The sequence below is a fragment of the Anser anser genome (assembly GCF_964211835.1).
Source record: "Anser anser genome assembly, chromosome: 1".
Taxonomy (NCBI): Eukaryota; Metazoa; Chordata; class Aves; order Anseriformes; family Anatidae; genus Anser; species Anser anser.
The window spans coordinates 8,845,442-8,866,908 of NC_139720.1; the positions used below are offsets into that span (position 1 = coordinate 8,845,442).

A 21,467-nucleotide genomic window follows, 5' to 3' on the forward strand; every position below is an offset into this window, starting at 1 on the left:
AAGGAATAAGATCATAATAAACTGGAAATTCATCTGCAGTTGCTGTGAATCACAATAGTTCCCTATGGAACAAGATGCCTACCATGCATAACTACATCTGAGTATGGACAAGTTACTTTTCTTTGATTATTGCATCATTTATATCCTTAGTCTATTTTGGCTATAAGAATATTCATTAGAGCTCACTGTAAAACTGCTTTTACATTGGCAGCCAGAAGTTTGGATCAAACACATTGAAAGACATACATAAAATCGGAGATATTACACATTCACATATTGCAAAGGAATACAGTGTATACTCTCTGTCTGTTTAACTTTCCTTACCTAGTAATATGAAATTATGGAAAAATAGGATTCTAAGAGCCTAGAAAGTTATTAAATACTTTGAAGAACTGCTTTAAGCTTTCACTGATTTCAATGAGAAGTGAAAAGAGTTATCACACTAGAAAAGGTGCTCAATAGCCTCAAAACAATGAAATCTGTGTCCTGCATACAAGACGAAACATTAAAATGTACCAGAAAGTATTGAGAGGTTCCATATTCATTATGAGTCCTGGTTTATCTGTTAGATTTGCTTTTTTTTATAACTTCATCTGTGTTTTAGCCAAATATAAGTCTCAAAACTTCACTGACCTACACTTCAACAACAGGCAGAAGTGCAAAAATGGAAGGAAATGAAGCTTTACCAAAATCCCTTCTTTTGCCATTCTCCCAAAGAAAAATCTGAAGGATCTCGGAAGACATTTGCCAGCATTTGCTCTATAGACTATGTCTTTCTTTCTTTTTTCTTTCTTTCTTTTTCTTTCTTTCTTTCTTTCTCTTTCTTTCTTTCTTTCTTTCTTTCTTTCTTTCTTTCTTTCTTTCTTTCTTTCTTTCTCTTTCTTTCTTTCTTTCTTTCTTTCTTTCTTTCTTTCTTTCTTTCTTTCTTTCTTTCTTTCTTTTTCTTTCTCTTTCTTTCTTTTTCTTTCTTTCTTTTTTCTTTCTTTTTCTTTCTTTCTCTTTCTTTCTCTTTCTCTCTCTCCTCTCTTTCTTTCTCGCTCTTTCTCTCTCTTTCTCTCTTTCTCTTTCTCCTTCTTTCTCTCTCTTTCTTTTTTTTTTTTTTCTGAATCATATTCAAGCAATTGATCGCATTAATAAATCTGCCATCCATTCACCATTATTCGCCTAGGAAACAATACCGTTTAACTGTATTATGTTCTTGTTATTACTTTTTTTTTTTTCCTGAAGGCAGAGTGGATTCAGACACTATACCTGCCAAACTTGGAGAGGCTTTGGATGTGGATTCTAGTTTTCACCATTTCTAGTGATTTGTGGATCTAGATTCAGACATTCTAACTTTGGACATGCTTGTATTTTTTTAAGCATTTAATATTTGGGAGTCAAAATGTCATCCTGGCATGGAGAAAATATAGACATGCAGTGCATAAGTTTGTGGAAGAATGTGGTTTCATTACAGTTGCTTAACAAGTTATTGCACATCGGATAAAGTAATAGTCTGTCCATGCAATTTAGCTTGCCCAGAGTGAGGTAAACATCCATGTGCTCCAGAGATTACTCATTAAATGAAGCATTATGCACTCAGTACTCAGCAGCACTGAGAAGTCTCTGCTCTCCTTCCACTATTTTTTACTTTAAAGAGAAATTCACTCTGCATAAAAGTAATTTTAATTATGTGGTTTGCTCAGTGTATATTTTGGATATTTTTCAATTGCTCACGCAGACTATAGACAAACACATACATGTGTGTGCACACAACATTTTCCTTGCTATAATTAGGTATTTTTGGCACTTCGCAATAGCAGGTTCAAAGCCAAATTGTAGGTACCTTTGGAAAATCTTAAAAGTAGCTGTAATTGAAAAAGGAGGTATGACATTTCTGTTTTAAAACTTAATGAGATTTTTTTTCAGAAAGTGTAATGTTTTCCATCACTGTTTTAATATTAATTTTTTATGAAAAAGTCACAGAACTTATGAATGTGTGCATTTTTTGAAACATCTCTGAAAACCACTAGACAATGACAGAAATATCATCATATTATTACTATCCTCTGCAGTTAGCAACTTACTTGAAACTTGATGTTTTTATAGAGATGATCAAAATAACTACAGAAATGTTTAATTCTAAATAAGTAAAGATAAATCACTTCATTCTTTAATATAATTACAGCTTATGTTATTATGTTATTGTTTTAAATCTTTTTTTTTCTCTTTTCTTTTTTTCTTTTTTTTTTTTTGGTCAAAAGAAGGGATTTTTTTTCCCTTTAGGGTTCATTGTAGTATTTCTATGAGATGTAACCCATTTGGATATTTACTACCCTTCATGATTCACTAAGTAGGGTATCACTAGTGAAGCTGTATTCTGACAGGCCCTTAAATTAATGTCAGTGTATGTATGAAATATAAGCATGAAGTATATAAAGTACAATTGTTCTTTAGTGTTTATATTTGTCCACAAGTCCACTAGAATATAACACACTTAACTGAGGAATTCCTTTCATGAGCTGTAAATTTCAAGTTTTGACCTACTGACTTCATGATAGTGATAATTCTCCAGTGGGAGTAAGATGGTCATCACATCTTAAAATAATGTCCAAGAGTCAAGGAAATGTCCTGGTTGGAGTAAACAAGTATCTCATCCAGTCTGCCGTTCTGGCACCAAGAGTGGGTAAGACCAGATTTTTCAATGGAAAACATAAATCTTCACAATTTTAATGTTCTCATCTGTATGTTGCTGTTTCCTACATTACTCACACTTTGAGACATAAAGATTAATAGAATTCTTAATTGTATTTCCATATACTCTGTTTATAGCATAAATCTTAAAATACATTAAAAAATATTTATCATATTAATTTTGATAACAGAAGATTTTAGAGGTGTATTCTCAACTTGTGCAAAAGCAACACCTGTCACCCCTTATATTTCCTTTATAATAAGAATAAAATTTCTGGATGTGGGAAAAAAAATCAGTACAGTAAAATTTAATTTTGCTCAACATGAGAGAAATAGAGGGCCTTGTCAGGGAGAGAGGTGACCGAGCTATTCAGCTGGTGGGTACTGGGGGTACTGGGGCACTTTTTCCATCCTACTGCCTGAAGGTGTTCACCAAGAGCAATGCATGGGAGCCTTTCTGCTACTGGTGTTGAGCCACCGTGAAACACTGTGATTTTCCCCACCCATATATTTGCCAAGCTTGGCAAAAACTTTTGTAGTCAAATGCACAACCTTGTCCTGGATTCCAAACACACATTCAGTTGTGAACCCTTACATCTTCATTTGTGCAGTGACCGTAGCAATGTATTTTCATCTGGCAACAAACACTCATTGGAGCTGACCACCACTATCACCTTCTTAATTTTTGTTGATCAACTTTCTCTTTAATTTCCTAGACAATCTATACGTCTACTATATAATGAAGTATAGAATGCATAATGCCTCTAATGGCAACATATCTGAAAGATCATGACTTTTAAATCAGAATCTTCCCATTTTTATTGTCCCAAATATTTTGATATTGTTGTTGTTCTTGTTAATAATAATAATAATAATTTTATTGATCTACTTTCTGGCTAGTATTATGAAAGGTGAAAATAATATGTTTTCGTGTTGTTGTTGGTACTAGAGGTGGCTCCACACACATTGAGTAGTAGACATGCAAAATTGTTTGCCAGGTTGTGTTGTAGATGTAAGAATTTTAGAATGGCTCAAAAGGATTCTGTTAAGTACTTGAAAGTGGTATCTAGTAGGGGTTAAATAGAGAAGCCACAATAGGCTCAGGAGATCTCCTGATCTGAAAATAGACAAAAAAAAAAAAGGGGGGGGGGATTGATAAAGGTAGAGAAACATCATATATGAATGCTCCATTCTTATTCTTCCTTAGGCTTACTGTTGAAAGCAGACTACTAGATTGGATGAATCTTTGGCCTGGCCATTGCAAACATGATTATATTCTCATTTAAGTAAGAAGGTGATGTCTAAGATGGTTTTTCTGAAGTAGGAAATGAATGTCAAAGGTGGAAAAAAACCAATATTGTTTAAATGTAGAAAATCAGTAATGTGTTTAGTGCTACGTATTGCTAAGGAGAGGCAACATTAATGTTGAAAGAAGCTCAAATGTGATTACTTTTTCAATTAGAGTGTATATGTTTGCAGTCTTGCCTTTATAGCTTTTCCATTTCATCTTATACTTCTGCAAGGAAGAGATTTGCAGTGTTTTCCTGGTGATTTCTTCTGGTAACTTTCCAAATACATACAGACGGAATTTTCTGATCTAGCTGCAAATCTTCTATGTGCTGCTTTCTAAACCTGTAGCCAAACTTCAGTACCATAACTCACATTACATTACGCATATGCTATTGACCAACAAAACCCAATCAGCTGTAGTAACTATATGTGCTAAAAAATGTCAGTCTTTTTCAGAAAGGAGATTGTTTTGTGGAACAGTTAAAAAGGACATGGTCAACTCATAGTTCATGAGTCAATTCAGTGACTCATTATATTGAAATTTTTTATTAAGCACATAAGGCATTTATTTTAATCTTGTTTTCATCTTTGGTCTCATCCTTTGTTGAGATTGGCCTTGCATGCTGAATTCTTATCTTTTTTATTTTTTGTGTGTTTTTTAAATGTTTATACAAGCACTTCTGAAAAACAAGAATGTAGCTGAGGTGCCTATAAATGAATAGAGATGCCAAGGTATGAGTGGGCTTTTTGAATTGACTCACTCTGCATGTCCTGACTGACACACCTAGGTTATAACTTCTAAATGTCACTGCCAACAGACAACTTTCTTATCGTATAAATTTGCCTCTGGCAGAATTGTTGTTGAGAAAAAAAAGTATAAAATATGTTAGAGTAATGGGTGTTGTTATTGTTGTTCTTGTTATGATGAGCGTTAATGATGATGGTAAAAATTATAACTGTCCTTACTCCAAAAATTTCTCTACTTAATGTTAAGAAATAAAATATCTGCTGCAATGTTTTTCTCTGTGTATGTTCATGTTTTGGCAGACAATATCTGCCATTTGTATCAGCCATCTGAAATTACTGCTTGATGATTGCTAGAGTGAGAACGACTCACAAGCTTATAGATGCTCTGGAAACTGTCAAGGAAAGTGCTATGAGAAGGTATTTTTCCATGAAGTCCATCTGAAAATAAAGAAATAAATAAATAAAAATCTTGCCTCCACCCGGTTTATTAATGGTGCAAGACAATAGTAGTTCAGCAGTAATTTTCTTGGTAGAAATTTTAAGTTGACTTTGTTGTTTCAAGATGATACTTTCAGTATTTGTTTGTTTGTTTTGTAACAGCACTCCTGTCACCCTATGTCTCAGTCACAGATCTTCAGATAAACAAAACTCAAAGTCTGCGTGCATGAGGCTATGATTTTTCTGGGCTCAGGAGAAATGTGACTATTCTCTGTGTCCTAGAAAGAGAGTCGTGAGACCTCACCCTGCATTGCATATTACACAGAAAGAATTAGCAATGAGCTCTTTCTACGCCTCTGGAGGAGCACAAAGCAGCTGCAGTGGGGCTAAGGGTCTAGACAGCTAATCTCATTGAGGATGGAGGACGGTCAGCACAACAGAAGAAATGTTCGATAGCTTGTCAATTCATGACCGTAAGGTCTAAGAGGCTTCCATTCCCTCAGACAAATGCTGATCCTATTAATATGAATGGTTGAACTTCATTTGACATCAGCCAGTCCTGGGTTTGAGTGCAAGTACATTATTGCCTGTGACTTTAATGCAAGTCACATACCCGTGCTGGGCAGACAAGCGAAACAGTTTCCAGTAGTCATTGATTGTTTAGCTTTTGCAGTGCTGTGTGAAGATGGTCAATTGGTGTATTCCTCTGTAACTGTGTTCCATGCTTTAGCATCTTCAAGATAATTGCTGAATTTTGTAAACTTCATCTTTACACTTATAAATAAACCTATGTTTATATTAAACCTGACATGTCATGTCTGATAACCTATTAAACTCTGTAGAAAAAAGCATATAATGTTTAAGGTAGTAACATGAATAACTATTAATTAATATAATTTGATTCCACATCTTAACCAGCTTCAAGTCCACCTATGGTGGCTAATGAATACATTCCTAGCCATGAAACTGGAATGATAGTAATGCATTTCCTTTGCAAAGACTCAATAAAGTATGTGCTATTTATTGAATAATTTAAATTAAAAATGAGAGATGTATCATATATACATTTTTAAAAATACATCTTATTTATTTTATTTGTCTCTGGGCACAGGGATTTCGGTTTTGTGGTGCAGATCCAAAAAAATAAAAAAAAGATCAAGGATTAGTTTGTCTAACAGGTTATTAGTTTTCTCCTTATTGTATAGGTGGTTACTGTTTAATTTGCTGAAGGACCCATGGACCAAATTTCCTTTTAAATAGTCAATATACAGTTATTATGATGCTTCATTCTTACTGGTTCTAGTTTTCCGATTTTTTTTACAAAGAAATTGCACTTCATACGGACAGTCCATATACAGCTTTTGTATAATGCATGTTCGTTCATTTAGTTAGTAGTTATATTTGTAACTCCAGCTGCAGCCATCACTCTCTAGATCTGTCATTGAAGGATTTTGTTTTAAATTCTGCCTGTCTTTGTTTTCAGATGCCTCTGAATTCCTCCCTGTGTTGAGTCACAGCTGTGAAAAGAGAAGTCTACCTCTAATTCAAAGGGTCAGTGGTTTAAAAGCACTAAAGCCCAGTGGGGAATAACTTAAGGAAGATGGTTAATCATCATGATCCCAAGGGATTTAATAAACTTGCATCAGGCTCATTTGACATTAAGAGTCCTGGATGTCTTCAAGCCCTGGTTTCTTTGGGGAGTGCCTGTTTTACCAAGGAATGGGATCCTCTATAGAACAAGCACCTGTGGTGGATGTTTGACACCTGCTCAATTGTGATTATGGAAACATATTTTAGAAGAAGCTTATTCTTCTCCACCACATCCCTTTTCTAGCTAAAGCTGGCATGGAGGCCAAATCCTTTTTAGTCATTTTTCTTCCCACACCCTTAAGAAGCATTTAGTGTAGTAAGGACGGTGGCCTCCATTTCTTGATCTGTCTGGCATATAATAGACTGGCAGAAAGGAGTTTCTAATTTGGACCAAAAAAAAGGGGGTGTCAGGCTGGAATACACAGCTGGGATTTTCTCTTCTGGGTGAGCAATGCTTGTTGGTTTTGTTTGAGTGTCACCAGTCCATCCAGAGGTATTTGTCACTCAGCTTCCTCTTCTAGCTCCAAAGGGGGAACCCTGGAAGAAATCCCCTTCTTATCTGTTCAGTGCAGACAAAAGCATTATCTCAAATACAGAGTCAATATTTTAAGACTTGATTCTGGTGCTAAGTTCTCATGGGATGGGCAAGCCAGGGCTGTTTGTGTGAACAATATCTGGCGTTCTTGATATATTGGATTAAGTTGTATAGCTAATGTGGTTTCTATACCCATTTTGTGTGTACTTAATGCATCTTATGTGCGTTGCTGTTCTTGATACAGGGATTTGTGATCTGCTTGTGAATCAGCTCTTGAATGATTGCTGCTTTCAGACAGTTTCACAGAAGGAAAGAATTTCTGAATTCAGTCATATTTCAGTAGTAAAACGGATTGATCTGTGAGCAGATCAGATAAGTGCTGACCTCATCACAGGAGTCCTTGATAAGATGAGAATGATCACTGTGGAACAGGAACAACCATTTGATGGCTGTCAGAGCCTTAAGTTGAGGAGTACAATATTGTTGGATGCTGCTGAAGATGTTCAGTGTATGATCTGGTTCAGTTATTACTCTGTCCACTACCTGTTAAAAGAACTAGTAGAAAAATGTAGGTAGGAATAGACATCAGGAGGTCATATGGTCCCATCTGCAGTTCAAAGAAAAGAGAACTTCAGCTTTGGATCAGGTTGCTCAGAGCTATGTCCAGTCCAGATTCAAATGTCTGCATGGACGGAGAACCCAGAACTCTGGGCTCCTGTTCTGGTGTTGACCACCCTCATAGGGAATGAAACTTTAGAAATCCCTCAAGATCAAGTCTGCCTGGTCCTCTTAGAGGACAAAGAAACTAGAGGTGACATTTTACTCTCTACCTCTTTTCTTAATAATATACTGGTTATGGCACTTCCTTAGTAACCAACTAATTAACTGTCTAAAAAGCGTTGCTATTTTTCAGTTAAGTATTGATTCATATGTGCAGTCTGTGTCCTCACTTTGTCCTCACGAGACAAAGGAAAGTTATTGTGGTTTGAAACCAAAGTGGAAATAGTTCTGTGTTGAATGGAGGTGGTGATGCCTGAATTCTTGTTTTCTTTTTCAGTATGGCTGTTTCAGATTCCAGGAACTGTTGTGCTAGCACCCTTCACAAAGCAGCTTAAAAATAGACCTCCAGAATGACTCTCTTGCACCAAATATAAATTGATTTCTATTGCAAAAATCAAGCAGAAAGTTCTCTCAGGGTCTGGTAGCAGCATGTTCTAACCCTTGAAAATGGTCAAGTTGGTTAGCAGTGAACATAGGCTTTGATAACCTGACGTCTGAACTCACACAGGGTGTGTGTTAGGCCTTACACAGCTCTGTGAAATTCTTGTTTATGGAAAATGAAACTGTGATTGCTTGTAATTTTCTGCAGTTTGCACAAGGGCTGAAATCAAGAGTATAACACTGGAAGAAGTGGTATGTGAGTCATCGATCTTGCCACAGGAATCACAGCCAGCAGTATGCAGTCCCTGGTGAGAAGGGTGGCCGGGTGACTAAGGCACTGCCTGGATGTCGAGGGGATGTGGGTACTGGTCCTAACTGCTGCTGTGACCTTATGCAAGTGATGTCATCTCCTATGGCAACATTTAAAAAAAAAAATCAATTGCCTCATAATGGTGAGGATAGTGGATAGAGAATAGAAGCATTAAAGCTTTTAAACTGCTCAGGTGCTGTAGTGATCAGTACTCAGGGGAAACTTATCAAGAGAAATAGATCCACATTAAGTTAGGACAAAATGAATTGTGTAAGCTTACAAATAGGATGTGTTATAGTGGTTCTGCTACCTCTCTATCACTTAGTCTACAAATGTAAACGAAATAAAAAATGAAATCTAAGAACAACAACAACAGAAAAAAAAAACACAAAACAAAACAAAAACAAAACAAGAAACAAGAAAGCAAATACATTCAGCCTAACAATAAAATAACTAGGCTAATGAAAAAACACAGATCAGTGCACTGCAATGTACACATTGAGTTGAATATCATTTTACACATTGGCTGTACAAAGAGTTGACACAAAATTAGTTGGACAACCAGTAAAAAAAATATTCATCCAAAAGAGTTCAAGTGTATGATCATGAATTATTAAATCAAAATCTGTTGGAAATGTAAATTAAAATCCTTCCGGCACATCTCTTCCTCTACTGCAGTTTATATATTAACGCCTTGCAATCTATGCTGCACAGAGTTCACTGACAGTGCATCTAATAATGAGGCCATACATTGATGAAAGGAATTATATGAAAATATGCCGTTGGATATACAGCAAACATATTTGATCAAAGGCCAGCTGTCACATGAAATGAACATTTTTTTAACCATCAATAAACTGTAATAGCCTGAATTCTTTTTAAAAACTATCACATTAGACAGCTGACAATGAACTAATAATACTGGTAGGTAATGAGACATCCTATCAGAAATAGTACAGTAAAAATAATTCTGAAAATGGTTGTGTTGAGGCCAACTGTAATACAAAGAGGCCTATCCTTAATATTTGCAACATTCTAGTTTTCTTTAAGAGTCCTATAGGCAGCTTTTAGATACAGCTGGGATGTCTGTGAGTACCTACAAGCATATAAGAAAAATTCCAAGAAAAATAAACTAGCTGGCAATAAATTTCTGCTTATATCAGACAAATCTAGCTACAATTTTAGCACAGTATTTGCTGTGACATGAAATAAACATTATAATTATATTTGTAAATGTAAGTATTTATTCTTCTCTTTCTGCCAACTTTTTTGCTTGTTTTTGTTTGGTTGGTTTTAGTAGGGTCTGTTGGATTATGATTCTATGGATAAGCTGGGTGGCTGTGGGCAGAATGACTTTTATATTGTTGTATAGTATGGAGTTAATAAAGCTATTTATGAGCTGGAGAGGGCTTAGGTCTGGATTGCTTGGATCAAGGACAGATGAGCCCTACATTTTTGCATCTGTAGATACATCCATGTAAAAACCCACTGGCTATACTCTTCCAGAGTATGAACAGTTATGTACCTTGCTTTTGGATGGTGACTAGAAGGGAGTCTGGACTTGATTCATGACAGATTTCAACAGTGTGAAATTCACTATCTTCCTGTCACAGACACGCAAAATAAATGGTAAGACAAGTCTCCATGCATGTAAATAATCTGTAAAATACCCCTTTGCCCCTAGTTACTGGTGACCCCAGAAATACCAGCAAGTCCAGACCTCTGGTAATTGAACTGTCAATGCTGGAGGACTCATGTGCTACTCCTGCAGATGTTGGCAGGTCTCCTATGCAAGGAGGTACAGAGAACAGTTTTTCCATAGCAAAACACTGGCAAGGACTCCTGGAGGTGAAAAAGAGACTGTAATCCTTCCTTTGAGTTGGCTTTTGTAGATGTATATTTCTTCCAACAAAATAATGGTGGTTGCAGGGTCAGTGGTTTAGCTGGCGTGACATTGCTGCCTGGGGTTAATTCAGGTTTTAGCAGGACCAGTGCAATCTGTAAGTGTTTAAATGTTCAAGCAGGTCTCTCCAAAGTGAGCATTTCTTTTCTCTGATGGCCACTGTGACACTTTTCTGGCTTTTCAAGTATTTTCTCAATAACAGGTCAAAGCTGTTCCACAGGCCGAGTTTTCTGCATGCCTTTTTTCCCTGCCTACTTTATTCAGACGAGCCACCCCAAGTGCTCCAGGTGGTGACAGACGTTTTAGAGGAAAATTCTCTGGCTCTCGTCAGAAAACTTCAAACATCACGGTACTCGGCAGGATGTGGCTTTCATCTAGTCTACCTTTTCGTTAAATGTCTCGAGGAATTTTCATCCTACTGCCTTTTCCTTTTCTTGGATTCCCGAGTTACAAAACCCAACACAGAATCACTTTTCATAGTTTGAGAGGCTTTTTTGGTCTGCTGGGAAGGCATGCTGTACCTAAAATATTGTAATGCTGAGGTTTGGCTTAATGTTCCTTTTGATTCTTATGTGTGTTGCTAAATCGTACCATACATTGCTTTTTTTCTTTGGCTTTTTTTTTTTTTCTTCTTCTTCTTCTTGGTTTTCTTCATATATATATATTTTAATTAGCAGGTGTGTAGGGTGTTCTCATATGGTTCTTAAAAAGAGCTTATGGGAAGCTGTTACTACAGACATAGTATCTGAAGTCACGGTTCCTTCCACCCAAAAGAAAAAAAAAAAAACAAACAACAAAACAAAACAAACAAACAAAAAAGAAATCTGAGATGCATATGCATCTAACATTAGAGTGAATGGCATGTAGGGATTTATGTGTGGAAGGTGTCATTTGTGCATGTGACTGGACACTATTCTAATCTTCCTATCTCCTCATTGCAATATCATTATCAGATCATAAGTTGCTTTGCATCCCATCCCTTTCTTGGACAATAGACAACAGAATAGAATGTAAAACTCCAGGTCTGTGTTTTTTTTTTTTTTAATTGAGACAATATACAAAGAATTAGTGTTCAAGAATAACATTTGTTTTATCATCAGTCTTGGATTTATGCATTACACATCCAGAATACATAGTGCCACAGATAAAACTTCTCAGAATCACTGTTTTTAGTAATATTTAACACATTTGTGTACATGGTTATCTATCAATCACATTCTGAAAGGATTACTTCTGTGTCTACGTGAAATCTTTGGGTGTAATCCTGACCCCTCTGACACTGACCTGAAAAATATCCCAGTATCTTCTGAGGATAAAGTGCTCATTTCCTATACATACAGTTTTAAGTGCACTATAGTAAAGTTCATGGTCAGATGAACTCTTCATAGCAATGTGACACAAACCACTCTATAAAGGTTACCCATTCTTAAGAGTTTTTATCTCCTAGCAGACTACATGCCTTTTATAAATGCTTCCATCAGCAGACTAGCTTAATTTAACTCTGTATTCAGAAAAATGAAGAAAGCCGTAAAAAGAAAAAAAAAAATTATCTTCAATCTTCTTCTCTTACATTTCAGTTTCTTAGCCTCCATTTTTGCTCTAGCTTCACTTTACCTTTGTCTTAATGAACTAAAAATCCAGTGTAAGCCTCATGCATATTTACACCCATTGGAGAGCTATATTTATTATCAAATGATTCTCTGCAATGAAAATAATTTTGACTTCTTGCTTCCTCAGTTGCATCCTCCTCGTTTCTCAGTCCCTTAATTTTATTTACCTCTACTTGGCTGTTGTCATGTGGGAATGAGAACAGCAGATTTTCTTGCTTTCTGAATTACTGGTGTTGAATGGATAGGGTATAAATCATGTGAGGAGCTCAGTAAAGATAAAGCCTGTAAAGCTTTGTAAAACTCCTTATAAGCTGGGTTATGTATCATATGAATTGTTACTATTCATCTGGGTGTATAACAATAGCAAGGTCTATTTTATGACAAAACCTTATCTAAACCAGATATACCTAAAACAATGATGTAAAAAATAAAAAAAAAAAAAAGAAATTAGTCACTCACTGTAGGCTGTAGTGTCAGGAAGTGATGTGATATTGATCTTTCTCTCTCTCTCTCTCTTTTTTTTTTTCTGTAAAAAGAATTATTTTTCTCAATCTTGGAAGAGAACATTTGTTGCACTATAAACAGTACAAAAACTACTTAATAAATGGGAGAATAGTGATGAATAATACTGTTTACCAGTTCTTGGATGGAGTTAGCTTTAAGCTGAGATTTCACAATGAAGAGAAAAGCATCCTCTGCCAAATAATATATCAACAGACAGTCTATCTAAGAGCTACAAGAGCATAGCTACATTGTGCTCTGGATCAATGTCATCTTTGTTACTTAAAAAGCAAATTAAAGATTTTAAGTAAGTCTGGAGATGCAATTTTACTTTTAGTCCATTTTATTTTATGAATTATTTTATGACTTGTGTGTTTACAGTTTTCCGTCCTATTGACACAGAATGCTCAATATCCAACCCATGATTATAGTATAGTATTGAAATACACAGTAATATTATTCCTGAAAACATATGTGATAAGTGAGATGTCTACAAGAAAATGCATTGGAAGAATATGCATGCATTTGTGGTTAAAATAATGTGCTTTAAATGTGTATGCATATATATAAATCTTCTGTTTGATGTAACTAAACAGATAATATATCTTTCAATACATTTGAATTGTGGGTGGGAATTTAGTTTCTTTTTTAAGTTAAAAAAAAATTTATTATTAATTATTTTTGCTAATAAGTAATACGTTCATCTAGTAGTACACTCATGCTATGTGGTTGATGCAGATATCATCACAAGGGACATCTTTTATTCTCTTCTTACTCCATGTAGAAACAAAATAAAATCCCCAAATCCCAGTCAGTGACAGAGGAAAAGAAAGAAAACCTTGGGTATCAAAGATAATAGTTTACATATTGAGATTAGATGACCTTGGTGACTTACTGAATCTACTTATAAATCCACAGTGATTATTAGATATTTTTCTATTCTATTCTTGCCTTTTTAAAATAACATGAGCCAACTAAAAGATTTTCAGTGGTTACTTGCAATTTATAACATTGCTATTAGATTTAGATCACAATCTGGTTAATCACTTTTGCCTGTATTTGCTGCAGGCTGTTTTCATCATCCTCTTCATCGGAGTACAAAATTCTGAATTTTAAAATGGCCGTGGAAGACTAGCACTGGAGACAGGTTTTAAATTATCCTCCAATTCAGAAGAGGTTTTTGTTATGGAATTCAGCTGAGTTACATGAGCTACTGTTTAAAAAGTGTGTGTTTGTGGATGGGTCACAGTCCTTTCAGTTCTGGACTTCATGACGCCAAGGGAGGTCGGACACCTACTCAGTACTTGTGAATGCGAGATTTTGCATTCAGATGGGGTTTAGCTGAACAATCTGAAAAAAAACTCCCATAAGCACAGAGCTCCCTACTGGCTGTGTATTTGAGAAGCCTGAAGAGCTCTGTTTATTGCAACAAAGGGCCTGGAATAAATTATGTTTAGTAAATTGGCTCCAGGTTTTCCTCTTTCAGACAGTAGCTTCAGAGTGATCTGTTTTATAGACTCCACTAAATCTGACCAATTGCAGGGAGGTGACACCTCGTTTCGGGGATGTGACATCACACATGTGCCAGTTACATCCAGCTGCTTCTCTCTGGCAAGATGGCAGGACACCGGCGGATCCACGTTTTGTCTTTTGGCAGTTTTTACCCACACTCACTGTGAATTTACAGGCCCCACAGGGAGGTCTAGGCAGGATGGAGCCAGGCACCTTGTCCCCTCTTCAACCAGGCGCCTCCCACCTCCGCGTGGGGCAAATAATAGCTTCTTTCTTCTAGTGGAAATACCCTGTTCCCGGCGGGATGTGTACATAGCCTCCTCCCTCAGCCGGTCTCACAGGTGATAATTAACACAGTGCAGGTATTTCCTAACTGAAGGCAAGGTGGGAAAGCAGCTTTGGCCTCAGTGTTTTTTTGTTGTTGTTGTTGCTGTTGTTTTTCAAGTTCATTTTCCTCATTTATTTTGTGTCTGACTATGATGAGGAAGTTTTAGAACATGTTGGTGCTTAGCAGAAATATTGAAGAACTAAAGGAAATAATAATTTTGCTCCCCCGACAAAGCTCTTATTTTCTGAGCAGAGGAAAAAGGAGGAGTTAGATTAGCTTTTAGGTTTCGTATTTTATTTCTGTTCATGGGTCTGATTATTTTGGAACAGCGTGACCACAGCTCTTTTGAGAGCAGGACACTGATTGACATTGCATATGTTACAGAGAGAAAGGGTACTTTTGAAGATTAATGGCCAGTTAGTTGGTCTGAAGTTCATTAACCTGGGCTGGTCATTAGACTGCTGGAAGGACTCTGTGTGGAAGCTGGAATTGTATTAGAAGATCATCATAAACTAAAAATATATGTGACAATCTGGCTGAGTAGCAGTGAGTCTAGGACAAGACGGTTGGCTCAAGCTCACACAGCAGCTGTCTTCAGTGAAAACTAAAAGCCTTGTGTCAGAAATTAAAGCAAATGTTTTTTTTTTTTTCACATTGTTTGAATGAAAGGAAAAAAATAAAAATTTCCATTAGCAAAAGAGCCTTACATGAAAAAACAAGGTTCCTTATGACCAAAAAGCCGAATTCGGTGCCGATTTTCAGTCTGCAGTTAAGCAAATGATCGTGAATTTGGGCAACTGCTTTTTTTCTGTCAGTGATAATTTTTTTCCTGACTTGTCATTGTACTTTGTCTTGAGAAGATGAACCCCAAATCCTTTAGTGAGATCCCTGCTGGCTGAGACCCAGAACCCCACGCCACTAAATCTCATCATAGTTGTAGTGAGACTGATTCCCTGTTGATTGCTTCTTTTTCAAGTATGGTTTGTCTCTGTCATCCCACTGAAGATGAACAGGGCTGTTTTGTCTTGTCTTAATAAACCGCCTCACCCCCCCCCCTTCTTTTCCCCTTTTTCACCCCAAAAATATGTGATAGGACCCTGAAACAGACAAATCAACAGAAGTTTTTTTTTGTTTTCCAACCACAAATAGGTGTACCAGCATGTAAGAAATAAGGGCTATCATCTCTCAGGATCCTACACTCCAGTTAAGAGAATGGAAAGAGGAACCAGAGACATTTCAAATTTGTTTTGTTTCCTTTTCTTTTCATGTCATCTTATTAATATGTAACAGCACTTGGCCAAAAGTAGTGCATTCAGACACAGAATGGGGGTGTTGAGGAAGGGATTGAGAAGAAAGAGGTTTAATGTTCTGCGTAGGAAGGATGCTTCGGGCGTTTTACAAATCTATTCCCCTCTCTCTTTCCTCATCACGCCCTTCCTGTACACTCCCTTGTCCTTTAGTATTGGCAGAAGTGCTGGAGGCTCAGAAAGCCCCAACTTCATCCGAGAGAGGTTTCCTCTGTCAGAGAGAGCTAAAGGAGTCCTCTTTCCACTCCCTTTGTGCCAGGAAGGAGGTACTACCTGCCTCATGAGCTGGTGAATTGATTCTGGATGCCTCCGCAACGTGCAGAGGGGTTCTGGCACCAGTGCTGCAGCTAGGTGAAGTTCAAGACAAGGGGTGGCTCATGAGGGGGGTGAGCTGGACTGTATCTCTCGTGGGCTCACAAGGAGCCTTCCCCCTGGTGCCTGTGCAAGTGATAGATATTCTGGCCTTTGAAATCACTCTTTTTATCAGGTTGTTTTGGTACGTTTCAGAAAAAAATTTCATGACAAGTCACGAGCCATTAATCTCATTACTAACCATAACATTTCCTTACATCTTGGTTTACAACATCACTCAAACATTGACATTTGTCATTTTGCTGGCTATCTTCCCTAGCCTCTTGTTATGGTGCACCTCCAGGGGAAAGTATCTGGTCTCATGGATATTTTCATGCTCTGACCTCTGTGATTTATTAAACATCAGCTTCAACCTTTAGGACCTCAGGATGTCATTTCAAATAATTTCAAATAATTAAAAAAAAAAAAAAAGCAGGCAAAATGGATCCCTTATAACTGGGTACAAAACAAGACAACAGGAGAACTGTTGCTGCTTTCTGTGCAGCTACTGGGGTGGCTGTGTGACCTGTAGGAATTAGGTTCACTACAGTTTTATGATTGCGATTTTGTGTAGGGAAAATAAGGACAGTGATAATCACTTTCTTTTGTTAAACACTTCAAGATTTATGGAATATGAATGACTGTTATTAAGTGAAAAGTGTTGCAAAGCTGGCTTAGTCGCATACTGTGTTAACATAGTCCCATATCAGCCTATTGACCTCGGCATGAACCACTCATTAAAGTTTATAGGACATTTTGGTGGATGAATTGAGGCAGTTATTCCACTGAAAATATCTTACTGCAAAGCACATTTAAGTCCATCATCTGTGTTGACTTTTTTCTCTATTAAAACTAAACACAACAGCTTGCTGTATCCAATTTTCTTAGTTTATTTATGAAAGTTTATGATGGGTATGTACTCACTGTTAACTCAACTTGTTCACTCATGGTATCTGAGATATTACAGCTTATTCTAGTCATAGCATAAACATACAATAGCTGTTGTACTGAGCTAAAGAGTGAGTTATAAAACTTTTAAGAAATCTAATGGAACTGTATGAACTAATGAGATACATGAATATTTTTGAGTGGCAAATGATCTTTTTATGGATATTGCATTAATTTAATTTTTGCTTAGACTTCAGCTATGCTAGACATTGGTTTTTGAAAAGTTTAAATATTTTTCCATCCCTAAAGTAAGTGTAGTATTAAAGAAACAGATATACAAAATTTAGATTTATACTAAACAAAACAAAACAAAACAAAAAAAAACAAACTTTTGTAGCAAATGTGTTAAATTAGCTACTCTTTAAAGATAGGTCTGACTTGCTTTCAGAAATATTATTTATATGATAATGCGAAAGATCTACAGATGTTTCCTTTTTGATTTCAGATTAAATTTGGATTGTTTGAAATAGCGGAGAGGTATTTCACCATACTGCAAAAGATACAGAAGAAGAGAGCAGAATGAGAACTTCTCAAGCACCTAATGCCTGCTGCCTGTTATCTTTAGCAATGCTGCTCCTTCCAGTCACTGGAACATCAAAGCAAACTATACCAAGACTCAAGCTTTCCTATAAAGGTAATTTATGTGTAATCTTACTTATGTGTATTTCTTGTTGAGAATGTTGAGAAGGTTGAAGGGTTTAAATATATAGTTATAAAAAAAATCTTTAATGCCCATGTTCTGTAGAAAATGGATTTCTTGTTGCTTTGACTGTACAGTAAACTTGAACAGTTTTCACAAGATACAGAGATATATCACTTTGATGTCGTCTCCTTTAGCTAAAGCAAATGCTCACCAGATTGTTATTTTTCAGTTATGTCAGCACCCTGTGCTTATGGGAGCTCATTTTGCTCTCAGTTTTTCAAACATTGGTCTTTGTATGCATTTCAGAATCACACTCAGGATGGTCTGACAGGACAGGAGGTTGTAAAGCCTTCATCAGTGGTTATGATATGTTTATCATGAGCTCTAATACTCAGAGGAATTTATTGAGTAAATAGAATGAAATATTATTTATTTACAGGCTTCTCTTTTGCTAGATGTGTATACCAGTGTGTATGGAATTCCACTGTGTATATCTGTGTTTGAATGTGTTTGCGAGAGAAAGACAGAGGAAGAGAGATCAAGAGATCTTGACAACATTTTTATAAATTCAGGAAACAGTTACACTCACTTAAGCCAATGAATACAGAAACTGAAAGACCTGACATGAGTTATGAACGTTAGCAGTAAAAAATCCCTAACATATAGCCAGACTTTTCACAGCTAGGCCTTTTGGAGATAATTCCCAATAGCAGCATATACCATATGGCAATGGCATTTATTGTGGATTTGACACTCATGATTAGTGAATTCCTCTTGACTTCAAAAGCAGATAGCCTTTGGCAAAATCCTGATGGATGCATTTGGCAGGTAAGGAGAAAGGGAGAGAAAAATTATTGAGGTCAACACAGGGAAAAAAAAATCACTGCAATCTTAGTTTGAAATAGTGGCAGAGACCTGCTGGGAGTGGTTGGGAAAATGCCTGAGCTCGTTCAAAAAGACAATGAACAGATGATTGATATTTAGGCCCTGACCCAAACTTTTATTAGCAACTTTATAAACCTTTCAGTTTGGCTTGAGGGTTACAGTTTCCTATCCAAACTTATCCACCTATATCCCTGTAGGGGGAAAAAAGCAACAACATATACAAACCAGCACATAAATCTTAATTTGGAGAGATGCGAAGTAACTGAAAAGTCAAAGGAGAGAATTATCAGATTTTCTTTCCTTTTTTTTTTTTTTGATTTTTTTATTTTTTTGGCAGGTGGTGGTAATTTTTGTTTTTCCATAACATACAAGAAAATAAGTTACTGCTTTTTGTTTGTTTGTTTTCACACTTCTTTTGGAAGTATTAAAATAAGAAAGAGGGAAAAAAGTATTAAAAAACAAAAAAACAAACAAAAAAACCCCACAACTTGTCTGCTTTATTCATTTGATATTATACCTCTGAATAATATATGGAGAACAAGTAAAGGAAAACATGGAGCTTTTATTCTTTCTGAAGCAAAATGCCACTTTTCTTACACAGGAGGAGAACAAATGAATTATTCATATATATATACATATATATATTTTTAAGATACTGTGTTTGGTTCCTAGAAACACTGGATGTCTTTCTAAGCCATGATATGAAGAGTTCTAGTGTGACCATCCACTTCAAAAACAGCCAAGATCAGGCATGTTTAATCCACAGATGATATTTGGTTGTTTGCAAGTCTGGTCAAATAACCACCCTGCAGCCACGTGTCTGGGTTTTAAAGAGCAATTCTGATTTTTTTCTTGGAGCTTGCTTGTCAATGGGTGATGGACTTTGCATTGTAAATGATGCAGCTAGTATATGTCATAACAAAATCAAGATTTTGTTGTTGACAGCAGTGTGTCAGATGTCATGACTATTTAATACAGTTGTCAGAACTAAACTTACTTTTCTTTTCTTTTTCTGAATTTCTTTTTTTCCCAAGCATTCCAGCCAAAATAACTTCAAGGTTTCTGCACATAAGTTGTAAGAGAAATGAACTGTCTTGCCAATTCGCATAAAATTGTTAGAGTCATGTCATTGACAAGTCCTGGCACCTCCATTCTTTGGAGTTTGAATATCATGAGGATAATATGAGGCCTTTTTCCATCTTTATGGAAAACTGACCAAACTTGGCCACGTCAGGCAGTTCTGAAGACCTGATCACACATGTGTTCATTTCACTGCTAAAAATGTTGTCTTTCAAGGGAAGGTTTCAACCTCTTCCAAATGCAAAGTGTTTATGGGATGGCACAGCTCCATCTTCCCAGAATGGCCCAGCATATGCTAAGGCAGTATAGCTGGAAGTGAGCAGGACTTTCCCCTGCAGTTACTTCATCTCACAGCTGTAGCTACTGCAGTGTAGTAGCACACACCTCAGATGAGGGCTAGGAAACTGCTTCTTCCCATTCCCTGACAGTAAGGATAAGAAAGAGCATGCCAAGTATTGCATACATGCTGAGGATGAAGAAAGACAGGAGACAGGAAGAGAGGAAGAAGAAGTAACTGTATTAAAGGAAGATGGAGAAGGAGAAAATTGAGAGAGAAAGAAAGAAGCTGGTGGTGGATATAGGAAGAGGAAGAAGAAGCAGGGTGGGGTAGCTAAGGAAGTGTCTACAACCGCAAGAGTGCTCCAATAAAGCTCTGTTTGTCACAAGTCCTCTGAGTTCAGAGAGCAATTAAAATTTTGGGGCTTGTCTGCATGGCAGTTATGGGTTTTCATCTTCTGTGAGGTACTTTAAGGGGCAGAAGTCTGGGCTGGAAAAGTTAAGATGCAGATATTGCAGTGAATCATAGGGGTATCAACATGATGCCATACGGTGGATTTCCTTCATTCTTTGGCCCAGTTCTAAAAATACAAATTCAAAAAATCATACACCCATAAAACTACATATATCAACTCAAGTCAATTAAAATTTTTTACTAGAGGTGTAAAATTAAGAATATATTCTACACCTATGTTGATATAATATGCTATGATCTTTAATTACATACGTCATCTTATATTCCCATTTTTTTCCTGATTCATTAATTGAATAATTCTTCAGTATTTCTTTTTATGACTTAGATTTAGCTATTAGATATTGGTGCATGCCGTTCGTAATCCAGAAATTATCACTGTTCTTCACGATACCTCTCAGTACATAGTCCATAATTTCTTTCCTAGATATTTTTTACAAGATTATCTGTCATTCTTATTATTATGCTATGTTTGTAAGATTAGGATAAGGTAAACAAACTGTCTACCAAAAGATTACTGCTAGGGCCTGATTTTTGAGTAATACTCCATATTTTAATAGTCTTTAAATACACTACATTCACTCTCAGAGCAATGGTGTGTATTTATCATTCATTCTGATGTAGCTGGAGATAACCTATGGCCATCACACAAACTGCAGAACTCGTCAAGCACAGAAGTGACATTCAGCTTCCCCAAGCAGCACATTTTTGCTGTCGACTACCCCATTTAACATCCTTATTTCAACTTCTACAGCAAATGAAGAAAATTATCATATACTAATCTCATTCAATACTACTGTTCACAGGACACCAGTTCTGTTACCAAGGAAGGGAAGTTCCTGTGTTATAATTCGTACATAAAAACATGTTTAAATCATTTTTTGTAGACGGTCCTATTTTTGTCTAT

The 21,467-nt window shown here is 36.4% G+C and overlaps 1 protein-coding gene across 4 annotated transcripts in view; it reads left to right on the plus strand.

Annotated features, from left to right (window-relative positions):
• The window catches only part of SEMA3D (semaphorin 3D), a 148,483-nt gene that overhangs the window by 27,649 nt on the left and 99,367 nt on the right, over window positions 1–21,467 (plus strand). For 2 of the 4 annotated variants that reach the window (XM_083815281.1, XM_083815280.1), the window contains exon 2: window positions 17,650–17,838. In XM_083815281.1, coding sequence (XP_083671407.1) covers window positions 17,724–17,838 — 115 coding nt within the window. In that variant the 5' untranslated portion in view covers window positions 17,650–17,723. Of the gene's footprint in view, window positions 1–5,010; window positions 5,128–6,631; window positions 6,700–17,649; window positions 17,839–21,467 lie in introns of all 4 variants that reach the window. The other 2 variants (XM_083815278.1, XM_083815279.1) reach the window with 2 other exon arrangements.